The sequence below is a fragment of the Acipenser ruthenus genome, chromosome 57 (genome assembly GCF_902713425.1).
Source record: "Acipenser ruthenus chromosome 57, fAciRut3.2 maternal haplotype, whole genome shotgun sequence".
Taxonomy (NCBI): Eukaryota; Metazoa; Chordata; class Actinopteri; order Acipenseriformes; family Acipenseridae; genus Acipenser; species Acipenser ruthenus.
In genome coordinates, this window is record NC_081245.1 from 623,231 (window position 1) to 638,786 (window position 15,556).

Genomic DNA, 15,556 nt, shown 5'->3' on the forward strand with positions numbered 1-15,556 from the left:
ATGTATTTGTAGCGTTGACGTTTGCAGAAGGTAATCAGGAAGCAGGGGTATCGTAATGAAACTTTTTATTAAGTGTTGAACTGCAAAAAATAAATAAAGAACTATTTACAAAAAACAATTGCAGTTTTGCATTTTTCCCCCCTTTTAAAAAAAACAGACAAAAAGCTATTTCATTTTAAACAAAACCATTAATTTAATTACGTTCATGTAGTGAGGATGGTACTTGGTCCATTACAGTAGTGTTTTGAAATACAAGATTGGGAAACTTAACAAATACATTAAAATGAGGATTTAAAGTGTATATTAATAAGTACAGGTTAACAGAAACTTATGCTGATCTGACAGATCTAATTATGGCCTGTAGAAATTCACCCCTGGTCTACTTTGAAACCAGACCAAACATCAAATAATAATACGAATATTTTTCATTAATCCATTGTCTTGCAGTTTTATTTAACATTATCAATATTCTCTCTAAATAATAAAACTACTAAATGACAAATTATTTTTTAACAAAGGTTTGTACTGGTGGTGGGTATACATTACGCAGTGTACTACAAAAATGTCTACTAGTTTTCTGAATGAATTGTCTTAATTTTTTTTAGTGCAAACTGTGCCCTGTGGGGAAAAAAAACAGCTCGACTTTCAGTTGTTACTTGAACATGGAGTCGCATGGTGTGTATTTCACTATCAGCACACATCTCCTGATATTGAGATGAAGCAGACCAGGGGCAATGAAATTCATTTTCTATCAATCATTTTACTTAAAACATGGGAGGTTGGCAAGAGATACAGAAAGAACGACAGCACTGGCAAAGCATGTATTATTATTATTATTTATTTCTTAGCAGACGCCCTTATCCAGGGCGACTTACAATTGTTCCAAGACATCACATTATACATTATTTCACATTATACAGATATCACATTATTTTACATACAATTCCCCATTTATACAGTTGGGTTTTTACTGGAGCAATCTAGGTAAAGTACCTTGCTCAAGGGTACAACAGCAGTGTCCCCCACTGGGGATTGAACCCACAACCCTCCGGTCACGAGTCCAGAGCCCTAACCTCAAGTAACCTCATTGTATATACTTCACTTATAATGTATGTTGTAAAAAGCACAGCCAGGGACCCATCAAAGCTCTGAGACTGATGATTATGTCATATGTTCTATTCTAAATTCTAGGCCATGTAAAACTACTCCATTGAACTCCAGTTAGAATATCCAGGTTTTTCAGATTGAAGGCTTTCCTGCATGCGCTGGTCACCTGATCCGGTTTCATGTGGCTGTATCCAGGTAGTAGGTCAAGTTTCCTTCCCTCTTCTATAGAATCAGACTCAGCAGGTAGTCCAGCATCAACGTGGTCTGGCTCTTGTTTTGTCCAACACAGTTATCTATTAGTTAAGTGAAGTCTGGAAGTAAAATACTGAGAGTATTTAGGGCTGTGGACTCTTGACCGGAGGGTCGTGGGTTCAATCCCAGGTGGGGGACACTGCTGCTGTACCCTTGAGCAAGGTACTTTACCTAGATTTCCCCAGTAAAAACCCAACTCTATAAATGGGTAATTGTATGTAAAAATAACGTGATATGTGAAATAATGTATAATGTGATGTCCTGTAACAATTGTAAGTCGCCCTGGATAAGGGCGTCTGCTAAGAAATAAATACCCGGAGTGTTTTTCTAGCAATAGAAGAGGCAATATGAATTGCACAGCCCTGCTCTCTGTAGCTGCCAACATTGTGCAGCAGCGCAGCCACTTCTATCAGATGCTCCCTTCTATCTGTAGACTGAGGATAATTCCATGCTCTTTTCTTTCAGGGCTGTTCGTTTCTTTAAATCTGTTTATTGCTTTATTAGGTTTTTCTTCAGTACTTATATTCTTTTTACATTTTGATTTAGGAGTGCATGGTAACTGGTTGTCATTTGCACATCAAGTTTGAATGCTGAACGAAAATGTGCTTTAATAGGACACATTTTTACGAGGTGTGTAATGAATCATATGTAAAATAAAATGAAAAAAAACACCTTTTCTATTTTTCAGATACTGATATGACATTGGTATATCTTGGCAGAGGACAAGGGGTCAGAAATGGCAAATTCTGGCATTAAAGAGGAGGCCCCTGAACTGGAACCCGTCCACATTAAAGAGGAGAGTCCTGTGCTAGAACCAGTCTACATGAAGAAAGAAGTCACAGTGCTGGAGCCTGTCCACATTAAAGAGGAGAGTCCTGTGCTAGAATCAGCAGAATGTGAACACCTTTCAGGTAAAAAAAAAAAAGATTGAAAGCATGCAGAGATGAATGGCTGGGTGTATTGCTCTATTGAAAGCATGCAGAGATGAATGGCGGGGTGTATTGCTCTATTGAAAGCATGCAGAGATGAATGACGGGGTGTATTGCTCTATTGAAAGCATGCAGAGATGAATGGCGGGGTGTATTGCTCTATTGAAAGCATGCAGAGATGAATGGCGGGGTGTATTGCTCTATTGAAAGCATGCAGAGATGAATGGCAGGGTGTATTGCTCTATTGAAAGCATGCAGAGATGAATGGCAGGGTGTATTGCTCTATTGAAAGCATGCAGAGATGAATGGCAGGGTGTATTGCTCTATTGAAAGCATGCAGAGATGAATGGCGGGGTGTATTATTATTTATTTCTTAGCAGACACCCTTATCCAGGGCAACTTACAATTGAACAAGATATCACATTATACATTATTTCACATTATTTTTTTTTTTACATACAATTAGCCATTTATACAGTTGGGTTTTTACTGGAGCAATCTAGGTAAAGTACCTTGCCTCAAGGGTACAGCAGCAGTGTCCCCCACCTGGGATTGAACCCACGACCCTCCGGACAAGAGTCCATTGCCCTAACCACTACTCCACACTGCTGCCCTATAGGATGACACCTTCACAAATCCATAATGTGTCGTAATACAGCTGTATAAATCATTTTGACATCCCTTGTTACTTTATTTCACAGGTTTAGAGTCTGCACACGATGCTGTGCCATTATGTTCTTCAGGGCTGTACATACACTTCCGCGGGTTAGTACCCTTACGTATTACTGTCTTCTTAAGGAAAAAACAGGGTATTCATCTGTGTGTACACATATTCCTAACATAACGCTGCAGTTTCAAATTGAGCACTTGACATTAGTACTTTCACAAATGTCTCAAAATACAACAGATTGATTGCTTTTTGCATACATCTCGCATGTTACGATAGTAATGCATGTTTCTCTTTTCATTTAGGCAATACAACATATAGGGCATCAGGGTGTTCCTTATTATGTAGTCGGGGACGCTGCGTACCCTTCTACTGCCGTGGCTTATGAAGCCCTACCCCTCCGGACAGCTCACAGCTGAGCAGGAAACGTTCAACACCACACTTATTATTATTATTATGTGTTTATTTAGCAGACGCCTTTATCCAAGGCGACTTACAGAGACTAGGGTGTGTGAACTATGCATCAGCTGCAGAGTCACTTACAATTACGTCTCACCCGAAAGACAGAGCACAAAGAGGCTAAGTGACTTGATCAGGGTCACACAATGAGCCAGTGGCTGACGTGGGATTTGAACCGGGGCCTCCTGGTTACAAGCCCTTTTCTTTAACCACTGGACCACACACAACCTGTGTCAGGAACAAAATGAAGGGTTCAGGAATCAGTGGCTGCTGCCTGCGAGACAGGCAGTGGAAAGGCTACCTCAGCCACCAGGTTCAGTTGGACAGCAGCGATCCGAGGAGGCTTGTGCGATCACAGACTCTCTCCTTTCTTTAATATAAGTTGTGTTGCATTTTACCTTTGTGTTAAATATTAATAATAATAAAAAACACAACCAATGCACTCATTTGTAATTCTACTGTAGTATTTATGTAGGGGCCTACATATTACAGTTGTGGGACACCTCTTCCTCCCCTGGTACGGGCGCCTCTCTTGGAGGGGGACCTGCACAGCGAATAGATTGTCCCCCGTCTTGTGTTCTGCCAGGAGAAGCCACAGCTGGGTCAGTGACAACGTCAGCCGCAGGTGGGTGGGATGTCGCAGCCTCAGCAATGCTGTGCAGGAACTCAGAGAACATTGCCACGGTTTGCTGGTGTTGATGCTGCTGCTGTCTCATCCACCTCGACCAGTCGTGCCGACGGCGGCGCTCTGCCTGCTGGAAGAGGAACTGTTGCCTTGCAGCTGCGACTTGCATCTGGCGTCGCATTAGTCTCATTTCTAGGAGACTGGACCGCCTGTACTCAGTTACTAAAGAGCATTGTGATGGGCGAGCATTGCGATGTCCTGGGGGTGGGGGTGGGGTTAAAAAAAAAAAATCAAATAAGAAATAAATAACAGTTTGCAATAGCTATTGTTGATTTCACATATACACTTAAACCCAATGCATCAAAACATAGGAGGCTGTGTGGTCCAGTGGTTAAAGAAAAGGGCTTGTAACCAGGAGGTCCCTGGTTCAAATCCCACCTCAGCCACCGACTGACCCTGAGCAAGTCACTTAACCTCCTTGTGCTCCGTCTTTCGGGTGAGACGTAGCTGTAAGTGACTCTGCAGCTGATGCATAGCTCACACACCCTAGTCTCTAAGTCGCCTTGGATAAAGGCGCCTGCTAAATAAACAAAAATAAATAAATAAAACTTTAAGACAAAAAAATACACTCACGTTCTCTAGCTGGCACATCAGGCTGTGGATGCGGAGTCTCATCCACCAATTCTGCCTCCTCAGTTGCCTCCTCTTGCCGCTCCACGCGTGTGGCATCTGAATCGGACCGTTTGCTCAGCTCTTCAGCTTGCGGTCGTGGACTGGAGGAGGCTGTGGCTGCGGATTGCGGATTGCGATGCAGTAGTAACACTGGTGGAGGGGTCTTCAAAACACACAGGTATTACAATTCATTTTAAGTAGCGGGAATGCAAGTTACAAGGCGACTGTTGAATGTACAAGATGGTACCTTGATCAAGACAGGAGGATGACGCCTGGGGTGCAGCGTGCTGGGAGGTGCCAGTCAAGTGGGCAGCTGCCACTGGCCGCCGTCCCAGTAAACCGTTCATCTCTTCCCAGAACCGGAACCGGGACTGTCCTGCTTCTCCCGAACGGCACCGCCTTGCTCGTTCCTGCAGGTAGGACTGCTTCAGCTTTTTGAATTTGTCCCTGGTTTGCGGGACTGTGCGTTCTGTTCCTCGTCTAGAGAGGGCATTGACCACTTGTTGGTACACATGCTGGTTGCGCTGTTTGGGGCGATCGAGCCGACTCATCACGCCCAGGTCACTGACTACATTTATTAATGCCCGGGTCTCCTCCTCAGTCCAGCGAAGATGAGTGGTGGGCGCACACGTGTTGCCTTCAGACATAACTGGTGAGCAAAAGCAAGGGAATTTCAATTACAGACGTTTAAACAGCACACTCTCTCTTCAAGTTTAACTCTAGCATAGGTATTCTGATACAGCTGTAGCGGAACACGGTTCGTGGAACATTTCTAAGTGCTTGTATACAGACCTGTAAACCCACTTAGGAATGCAGCATGATGTACAGGGTGATTCGAAAGTAAGTTTGCCACATCAATGCACCACATCATTGACGTGGTAAACTTACTTTCTAATAACATTAATAAGCTGCCAGCATTATCGTTACAATAAAGTACAGCGTTGCTAACCACAAAACCCCTCAGCCACTTACTTCCCATCATCTTGGAAGCCACAGCAAACTGACCTATTGCCTCCCAAAACGTGCATGTGCATCGCCACTTCACGGGTAAATATCCACACATGGAAACTCCCCCATTTGGGGACACCTATCGGGGGAACCTCGAGTTTGGAAGCTGATTTAAGAACAAATAAATATTTTATTTGTTTTTGTTTGTCTGGAGCGATCTGTTTTTGAGAGTTCTGGCTGTGGACAGGTGTCGGAACGCTGGGTGAAATCGAAGCAGTGTTCCTACACCTGTGCTGGCTGTTTTTACCTGCTGTGTTTATTTTTTCCATGGGCACACTGGATTACAAATAGGCATTTTTGCTTGGACAATTCGTTTTTTTTTTTTTTACCGGGGTTAAAACGAGCACCTCGATACAAAAGGGTAATGGCTATTGGCTTTTTCATTAAGAGCTGAGATTGTTACTGTATAAATGACACCTTTTATGGGGGTGTGGTTGCAACCGCTAAAAAAATGAGAACGACAGGTCGGGATGCATTTGCAAATGCCACTCAGGCACCCAGTTTTATTCTCAGCCACGCACTACAAGAAAGAAACTGCGATGCCCTACCAGCGATGGAAGGCCACAGGTGAACACAACCGTAATGAAAAACACAAAAAGAAAAACTAATAGCTAAACAAAAATAAAAGTTGGTCATTACAACGGAAGTGCGCTGCTCCTACTAACTGACAAACTCTGACGCCAGCTGAACTCACGGTGTGACGGAGTTCAGAAATATGCTTTTCACCTGCTCACCACACAGAGTGGCCTCTTCCTTTCACAGCCACAGGTATCTGGCGTCACATTTAAAGTTAACCTTACCATGACATATTCCCAAATGAATGTCGTCTCCACCGGTTTAAAATCGTGGCAGCCCGAGCCCAATCGCATACTAAAAAACCTTCCTCCTGCTCCACCATCAACCTCTTCAGTTGTTCCATGGCCTGGTAGACGGTTCCACCGTGTAGCATTTGGTATTAGGAAAAAGACATCAAAGGGTGGCATTGATCAAGTCCGATGCCTGTGTGCGTTCTGTGTTTGTTCAGTGGCTGGCATTTTCCAAATGTTGCCCTTGAGATCCTCTTGAATGCATCGGATGCACTTATAACTTCTGTATCACTGATCGCAACAAGTTTGAGGGTGTGACACATTGATTTTCCACATGAGACGTCTGTTACATCCTGAAACAGAAGCTGTTCTTCATCAGCTTCTTCAACTTCTTCATCGTCAGCAAACAAACAGAAAGTTTGAATAAAAGTTTGAGCCGCTGTCATTTTCACCTTGTTCTGTATAAGGAATTCCACGTGGACATCGTCCAGCATCGAAGCAAGGAAATCATACTAAGAGTCGCCGACAAGCCAACGCTCCTGACCAGACTGCTAGAGAGTCTAGTGGATGGGAATGCCGAGAAAGCTTCTGTTGTTGCAGGACTATCCGTCTGCTGTAGTTGACGCAAAATCAAGCTTTGTCAACACATCTTAGAAGGTTTTTCTTCATGGTGGTGAAATCATCTTCGACCATCTTTACCAGAGTCTTCCTAGACATCAGTTGCCTTGTTGGTTGTAGCCCATGGAAAAGTTCCCAGAACCCAGGTCAATCAACGTTGTTGAATGGTTAAAGTTCTTTCAAAACAAAATTCAGGACCAGCTGGCCCACCTTCTTCTGGTTCACAATGGTTTCTCCAGGTGCACTAGCTTGGACGAATGGAGCTGCACTTTAGAACATATGAAAGTTTACAAACGAGAGGAGACCATTCAGCCCATCTTGCTCGTTTGGTTGTTAGTAGCTTATTGATCCCAGAATCTCATCAAGCAGCTTCTTGAAGGATCCCAGAGTGTCGGCTTCAACAACATTACTGGGGAGTTGGTTCCAGACCCTCACAATTCTCTGCTAACTTTAATGGAGGATCACCACTGGAAGCTCTCTCTGGTGTGTTTGCTGGCATCCTGTAGGTTTCTCAGCTGCTACACCTTTGATGGATGAACCCTCTGTAAAAAAAAAAAAAAAAAGGAAATAATATTTCACAAATGCTTTTTATACCGATGTAAATTGCAAAAAAACAGAACAAAACTTCACAACCAAATTTATAAAAAAATTATTTAAAATTTCAAGAAGTGGAGAAATTTAAAAGAAAAAATGATATTAATAATTACTACATGACGTTTAACTGACAAGGTAAACTTGTAGTGGTGTGCCCGATCAAATATTTAAATAAATCGATTACAAATACAATTAATAATATTAATCAATCAAGTAATCAGTACATTTTTATTCATGTAAATGTATTTAAATTTTAAAAATATAGAAAAACACAGGTTACTCTTGTACATCCTAGATCATTTCTGTAACCTCTCAAATTCAAATAGTTTTCTGAGTTGAGTAAATGTGAACAGCAGGGATAGGAAATGGAAATGCCATTGCATTGCATAACAGTGGCAAAGCTGAAGGCAGAATTGCTGTCATGGATGGCCAAAGCACTAAAACACAAGTCATTTTATAATGTTTCCTTGCCATTCCTAGCTTGTAATAATAATAATAATAATAATAATAATAATAATAATAATAATAATAATAATAATAATAATAATAATAATAATAATAATAATAATAATAATAATACTTCAGGCTACATATCGGGCAGCAGTCTGGAGTAGTGGTTAGGGCTCTGGACTCTTGACCGGAGGGTCGTGGGTTCAATCCCAGGTGGGGGGACACTGGTGCTGTACCCTTGAGCAAGGTACTTTACCTAGATTGCTCCAGTAAAAACCCAACAGTATAAATGGGTAATTGTATGTAAAAGTAATGTGATATCTTGTAACAATTGCAAGTCGCCCTGGATAAGGGTGTCTGCTAAGAAATAAATAATAATAATAATAATAATAATAATAATAATAATAATAATAATAATAATAATGTGTTTTTATCTAAGAAAAAGTGGTACTTCTGAATAAATGCTTCTCGTGCGAAAAATAAGTGAAATATTTTTAACCTATCTTCCTTGTTTTTTGTGAAGTTTTGAAGGAAGGTGCTAAAAAAAATCATGCTTGATTGGCTCCTAAAGGCTTAAAAGTTCCTAAAATACAAATAATGAAATGTATAAAATAAAAAAGGCTTCCCTGATCTCTGATGACAGTAAAAATATATATATATATATATTTAACGATTAATTTGTTTTAAAATAACCCTTGAAACTTTTCTCCTCACGGAATTGCCACCTCAGTACACTGCTAGCTTCTCTTCAGAATCCCAACCCGAGAGTGATCACAAGGCACGGCCAGTGAAAGGCAGCAGGCAAGCATCACCGTCGTGCTTCTGGGTAATGTAGTTTTTAAACCAATAAAAAAGTACATAGAAACATTCTTAATGTAAAAGCACCTTATGTGTTTATAGAAAAAAAATAAAATACGCATGCACGACCTATAAAACAATTTTAGATAGGCAATGTTAAGACGTTTTGCACATTTCATTATTTACGTGCTTGAGGCCTTTATTTATTTATTTTTTTAATTTATTTATTTCTTAGCAGACGCCCTTATCCAGGGGGACTTACAATTGGTACAACATATCACATTATTTTTACATACAATTCCCCATTTATACAGTTGGGTTTTTACTGGAGCAATCTAGGTAAAGTACCTTGCTCAAGGGTACAGCAGTGTGTGCCCCACCTGGGATTGAACCCACGACCCTCCGGTCAAGAGTCCAGAGCCCTAACCACTACTCCACACTGCTGCTGTGGCACTAATGTGGTGGTTGTTCTGTTTTAACGTACTCTAACGTTGCTGTTGATCGAACAAAATCACACTGCGGACTCACCATGCAGCCACCCAAGAGCTACAGCGTCGGAGGACAACGCAGCTCTCGGGCAGCTTACAGGCAAGCCCGCAGGTGCCCGGCCAGACTACAGGGGTCGCTGGTGCGCGGTGAGCCGAGGACACCCTGGCCGACCTAACCCTCCCTCCCCCCGGGCGACGCTCGGCCAATTGAGAGCCGCCCCCTCGGAGCTCCTGTCCACGGTCGGCAAAGGAATAGCCTGGATTCGAACTCGCGACGTCCAGACTATAGGGCGCATCCGGCACTCTACGCAAGTGCTTTTACTGGATGCGCCACTCGGGAGCCCCCTATGGCGGACATTTCTGATAAACGTGTTTAAAATAGGCTTAACTCACCATAACATGCGTCCTGAGGTTGGTGTTAGATCTTCTCGATGTTTTTCTGCTTTGATTGGCACAGGAAAAGAAACTTTTTTTCCCCCCCATAGTGGATTGACAGTTTTCAAGTACGGCCATGGTACGACTTCTCCAGTTTCCCCTCCTTCTGCTGGTGTGCTTTCAAGGTCTTCGTTGCCGTCTTCAGCCATAATAGAGAGATTCTAATTTTTATTTAACTTTAGCGTGCCCAATTTTTTTTTTTTCCCCCCTCCCAATTTGAAATGTCCAATGTAAGCGTATGTTCCATCTCGGTTAAACCCAATCTTTACGAGCCAATCACCTCGTCACCAGCGACACGATTTAGAAACAGAAATGAACAGTTTACTGAGAAGGGTTTAGTACTCTGGGTAAAGAAAAAGACAACTGAAAAGAACCAAGCACAGGGCACACTGCCCGGAAACCAAAAACCAAGCACAGGGCACACTGCCCGGAACACAAGAACTAAGCACAGGGCACACTGCCCGGAACACAAGAACCAAGCACAGGGCACACTGCCCGGAACACAAGAACCAAGCACAGGGCACACTGCCCGGAACACAAGAACCAAGCACAGGGCACACTGCCCGGAACACAAGAACCAAGCACAGGGCACGCTGCCCGGAACACAAGAACCAAGCACAGGGCACACTGCCCGGAACACAAGAACTAAGCACAGGGCACACTGCCCGGAACACAAGAACCAAGCACAGGGCACACTGCCCGGAACACCAGAACCAAGCACAGGGCACACTGCCCGGAACACCAGAACCAAGCACAGGGCACACTGCCCGGAACACCAGAACCAAGCACAGGGCACACTGCCCGGAACACCAGAACCAAGCACAGGGCACACTGCCCGGAACACAAGAACCAAGCACAGGGCACACTGCCCGGAACACAAGAACCAAGCACAGGGCACGCTGCCCGGAACACAAGAACCAAGCACAGGGCACACTGCCCGGAACACAAGAACCAAGCTCAGGGCACACTCACTTTCAATAGAGCAATACACCCTGCCATTCATCTCTGCATGCTTTCAATAGAGCGATACACCCTGCCATTCATCTCTGCATGCTTTCAATAGAGCAATACACCCCGCCATTCATCTCTGCATGCTTTCAATAGAGCAATACACCCTGCCATTCATCTCTGCATGCTTTCAATAGAGCAATACACCCTGCCATTCATCTCTGCATGCTTTCAATAGAGCAATACACCCCGCCATTCATCTCTGCATGCTTTCAATAGAGCAATACACCCTGCCATTCATCTCTGCATGCTTTCAATCTCTGTTTTTTTTTTTTTTTACCTGAAAGGGGTTCACATTCTGCTGATTCTAGCACAGGACTCTCCTCTTTAATGTGGACAGGTTCCAGCACTGAGACTTCATTCTTCATGTAGACTGGTTCTAGCACAGGACTCTCCTCTTTAATGTGGACGGGTTCCAGTTCAGGGGCCTCCTCTTTAATGTGAGAAGATGCCATTTCTGATTCTTCTCTTCTACCAAGATATACCAATTTCATATCAGTACCTGAAAAGCAGAATAAAAGTTGTTTTTTTTTTAAATATATTTTACATGATTCATTACACACCTCGTCAGTTTTTCCCGAATGCCTTCTATTGACCATAAAACACATTTTATTTAATTTTGCATTTTAACCTGGTGTGCTCATTGTAACATGACATCTAATGCAAGAGGTGCTGGAGGTTACTATGCACCCCTTAAACCAAAAAGTAAAAACTAAATAATTAGAGAAGAAAAGCCTAATAAAGCTGCAATACAGCTGAAGTGCACATGGTCTGGTAGTTTTTAATAGCCTATCATTTAGATTAGAACACTGTGGTGAATTACTACAGGCCATACTTAGATCACAACAGGAATTCTGTCAGATCAGAATAAGTTTCTGTTAACATGTACTTACTGATTAATAATATACACTTCAAATCCTCATTTTAATGTATTTGTTAAGTTCCCCAATCTTGTATTTCTAAACACTACATTCTCAGATTCTCATACTTTTCAGCACCGTATTTAAAGTTTCTAACTCCAAGACTCAGCACAGCCAGGACAGCCCAGGACACAAGACTCGGCACAAACAGGACACAAGACTCAGCACAGTCAGGACACAAGACTCAGCACAGTCAGGACACAAGACTCAGCACAGTCAGGACACAAGACTCACTGTCCTGTGCTGTTCTGTACTGTCCTCGGGACAGCGCTCTGCATGACACGGGTCACAGAACACAGCAACCCCTACTGTAAACACTTCCCATTATATCACTGTGAAGAAGAAATATTCAGATCTGCCTGTGAATGTTTATGTGGGTAATTCGGAGGAAGACTGCTTTGACATTTTCACAACAACTAGACAGGTACAAGTCCAAACTACATGCATGATATCAGTTGCTGTACAATGTTGAGCTGATGTGTGCTGTCTTAGCACTGATATCTACCTGGTGCAAAATTATTTTAAAATAATTTAGATAAACGTGTGATGTAACTTTGTGTCTCACAATTCAGTCAGTTGTACCCTGAAGACCTATTCAAATAATAGACATTTAACATCATGAAAAACCTGTCTGAACATCTTTTAAGCCTGAAAGCATGTTTCAGGATATCAACGTGTACTTTTGATCCTGCAAACATTAAAACCTGTTAGTCTGATCATAAAAACAATCCAATTTCATGTGAACAATAGTGCCAATTTAGACTATTTTAGAGAAAGAAATAATGTTTCCATGTAAACTGGGTCATCAATAGTATTGTTATATAGTGACATGGTGTTGCCACAAGCAGGTTCTAAAAAAGGGGAGGGGGGGTTATATTACTGATGTGGAATGGAAACAAAATGGGGGGTACATTATTTCTGGTGCAATACAGTGAAGAAGCCAAAAAAAAAGATAAATGAACTGCCAACGCAGTGTAATCCACCGGCTTTCTCCCCCTCTTTCAATAAAGCCCCCCTCTATAGATCTGCATTCCAGTTTCACTCACCTCTCTCAGTGATGCTAGAAGGTGGTGTTTCCTCCTGCAGGATCCGCTCATTGGCCTGATCACACCCCAGCTCAGTCACTTCCTCCTTGATCTCAACAGTTCTGTCTGCAGAAACAACCCATCGAACAGGAAGCTCTGGGCTGATGTGAGCTGCTTCCATCTCAGAAACTTCCTTCGAGTGAGGCTGATCCGTTCTCACTGGAGACAAGGAGACAAGACTTTGTAATTTCAGATTGCATATAAAATGTTTTTATTACAGGCCATACTTAGAGCACAACAGGAATTCTGTCAGATCAGAATAAGTTTCTGTTAACCTGTACTTATTAATATACACTTTAAATTCTTATGTTAATGTATTTGTATTTCTAAACACTACATTCTCAGTTTCTCAAGAGTGTACTTTTCAGCACTGTATTTAAAGTTTCTAACTCCAATTTCAAATGTTATTGTTTATAACTGCATATGATTGTTAGTGTATGCTAATTGAAGAAACTTGCTGATTAATTGTCTAACTAATGAAAATGTTATTCAGTTATAATAATAAAAGTATTTGTTCTAAGATATGGACTTGAGTCACGACACTGGCATCGTATGCATCTGACAAGCACTTGGGTACATATTTTTACGATCTCACAACAAAGATACGCTTTTTTGCCGCATGTGTAGAGCTATTATGTATTCCTAACTGTTCGACAACGCGACACAAAATGGACTGAATCATAATATCTGAAAATAATCTTAATATTTTTTTTTAATAAAGTAGCAGCCGCAAATATAGTATGGATCGCGTCGGCTTATTTTGAAAACCCTGAAAACTATGCACTTGTGGCTAATCTTGGGAGCAGCAGTGTGGAGTAGTGGTTAGGGCTGTGGACTCCTGACCGGAGGGTCGTGGGTTCAGTCCCAGGTGGGAGACGCTGCTGCTGTACCCTTGAGCAAGGTACTTTACCTAGATTGCTCCAGTAAAAACCCAACTGTATAAATGGGTAATTGTATGTAAAAATAATGTGATATCTTGTAACAATTGTAAGTCGCCCTGGATAAGGAAATAAATAATAATAATAATAATAATAATAATAATAATAATAATAATAATAATAATAATAATAAAAATCTACCATGGAAACGTTTGTTACATGAGGTAAACTATATAAATCACCTGTGCGTGTTGACAGAGAGGCTTGCCACTATACAATCGCATGTACTTGTTAACTGAAAGGCTGTGATGAGAAGTATCACTAAGTTAAACACTCACGTTGTCATTACTATTAGTTTATTTAGCAGACGCCTTTATCCAAGGCGACTTACAGAGACTAGGGTGTGTGAACGATGCATCAGTTGCAGAGTCACTTACAATTACGTCTCACCCGAAAGACGGAGCACAAGGAGGTTAACTGACTTGCTCAGGGTCACACAATGAGTCAGTGGCTGAGGTGGGATTTGAACCGGGGACCGCCTGGTTATTATTATTATTTATTTCTTAGCAGAAGCCCTTATCCAGGGCGACTTACAATTGTTACAAGATATCACATTATTTTTACATACAATTACATTTATTTATTTTTTTTTACATACAATTCCCCATTTATACAGTTGGGTTTTTACTGGAGCAATCTAGGTGAAGTACCTTGCTCAAGGGTACAGCAGCAGTGTCCCCCCACCTGGGATTGAACCCACGACCCTCCGGTCAAGAGTCCAGAGCCCTCACCACTACTTCACACTGCTGCCCTGAATGAAGCACATAGCCTTTTTAACCATTCTGCTTTCATGCACTTTCAGGTAAAAGCGTTGAAACAGTGTGAAACAATGGGATATGATTTTTTTTTTTTTTACACAGAGAATTGTGAGGGTCTGGAACCAACTCCCCAGTAATGTTGTTGAAGCTGACTCCCTGGGATCCTTCAAGAAGCTGCTTGATGAGATTCTGGGATCAAATAACAACCAAACGAGCAAGATGGGCTGAATGGCCTCCTCTCGTTTGTAAACTTTCTTAAGTTCTTAAGCAACATTGTGAAGCGTGCCATCTTTGCAGCGTTAACATTTTGCAACGCGCTGCTATTACACTCATTACGGTACCGTTCACCCACTCTGCAGACAGCCCATCTCTGAGAGAGGGGTAAAGAAAGAAAAAACGCGGAAAACAAACTGATAAACAAAAAAAAACACCTCTTATTTCACTTCCACGCGGTCTCCTAGCTCTAGACTATAAATCTATGCTAATACCGTAGTTCTGTCACATAATGCAGTTAAAAATGATTTTTTTGAGTGTGTTGTTCAGTTTTGAAATGGACATGCGCTGTACTGTAAAAGCAAAGCGAATTAAAGTTGTGTTTACCTCCCTCAGCTCTCTGCAGTCGGCGTTAGTTGCTGTTTCTTTCTTTACCTTCCAAGTCTTGCGTTTCATGTATAATTTAACCGCCTCTTTAACTAAAACAATTCAATTACAAAAGCAAATAAATAATCCCTCCCGTTAAGAAAACAACCAATGGACACAGCATCATCCAAAATACAACGACCCTCACACGCGGAACAACAAGACCAAGAGAGGGAGGCGCAAAAGAAGTCGAAACTGGATCCATTGCGGTGTTAGCTTGCGTAGAAAAACACAGCGCGGTCGGAGCCAACATGGCGGATCCCGTTCTCTTCATAACCGCCTCTCCTCATCGCGATCCCG

General features: G+C 42.0%; 1 protein-coding gene across 5 annotated transcripts; it reads right to left on the reverse strand.

Annotated features, from left to right (window-relative positions):
* Positions 1-37: 37 nt before the first annotated feature.
* Positions 38-15,530, reverse strand: LOC117971215 (uncharacterized). 5 transcript variants are annotated; one of them, XR_009320327.1, is made up of 7 exons: positions 15,218-15,524; positions 12,883-13,080; positions 11,197-11,418; positions 6,520-7,685; positions 4,959-5,360; positions 4,673-4,874; positions 1,549-4,297 (listed from the first exon to the last, which is right to left on the reverse strand). XR_009320327.1 is itself a non-coding variant. In XM_059017645.1 (6 exons), exons 2-5 carry the CDS (start codon positions 13,040-13,042, stop codon positions 4,795-4,797), a joined length of 864 nt encoding a protein of 287 aa, XP_058873628.1. In that variant the 5' UTR covers positions 13,043-13,080; positions 15,218-15,509; the 3' UTR covers positions 38-1,377; positions 4,673-4,794. The 5 variants fall into 5 exon arrangements, 3 of the variants coding, with proteins under 3 accessions (XP_058873628.1, XP_058873627.1, XP_058873626.1); XM_059017645.1 differs by lacking the exons at positions 1,549-4,297; positions 6,520-7,685 and adding an exon at positions 38-1,377 and having other exon boundaries at positions 15,218-15,509; XM_059017644.1 differs by lacking the exons at positions 1,549-4,297; positions 6,520-7,685 and adding an exon at positions 38-1,400 and having other exon boundaries at positions 15,218-15,509.
* Positions 15,531-15,556: the final 26 nt, after the last annotated feature.

What these genes read in the sequence shown, in the direction of transcription:
- LOC117971215 (XM_059017645.1), bottom strand. Translation starts at nt 13,042, where the DNA reads ATGGAAGCAGCTCACATCAGCCCAGAGCTTCCTGTTCGATGGGTTGTT. An exon ending in TTCTAGCATCACTGAGAGAG is followed by an intron (nt 11,419 to 12,882) that starts GTGAGTGAAACT and finishes TCTGCTTTTCAG; the next exon opens with GTACTGATATGAAATTGGTA. An exon ending in AGAATGTGAACCCCTTTCAG is followed by an intron (nt 5,361 to 11,196) that starts GTAAAAAAAAAA and finishes TTTGCTCACCAG; the next exon opens with TTATGTCTGAAGGCAACACG.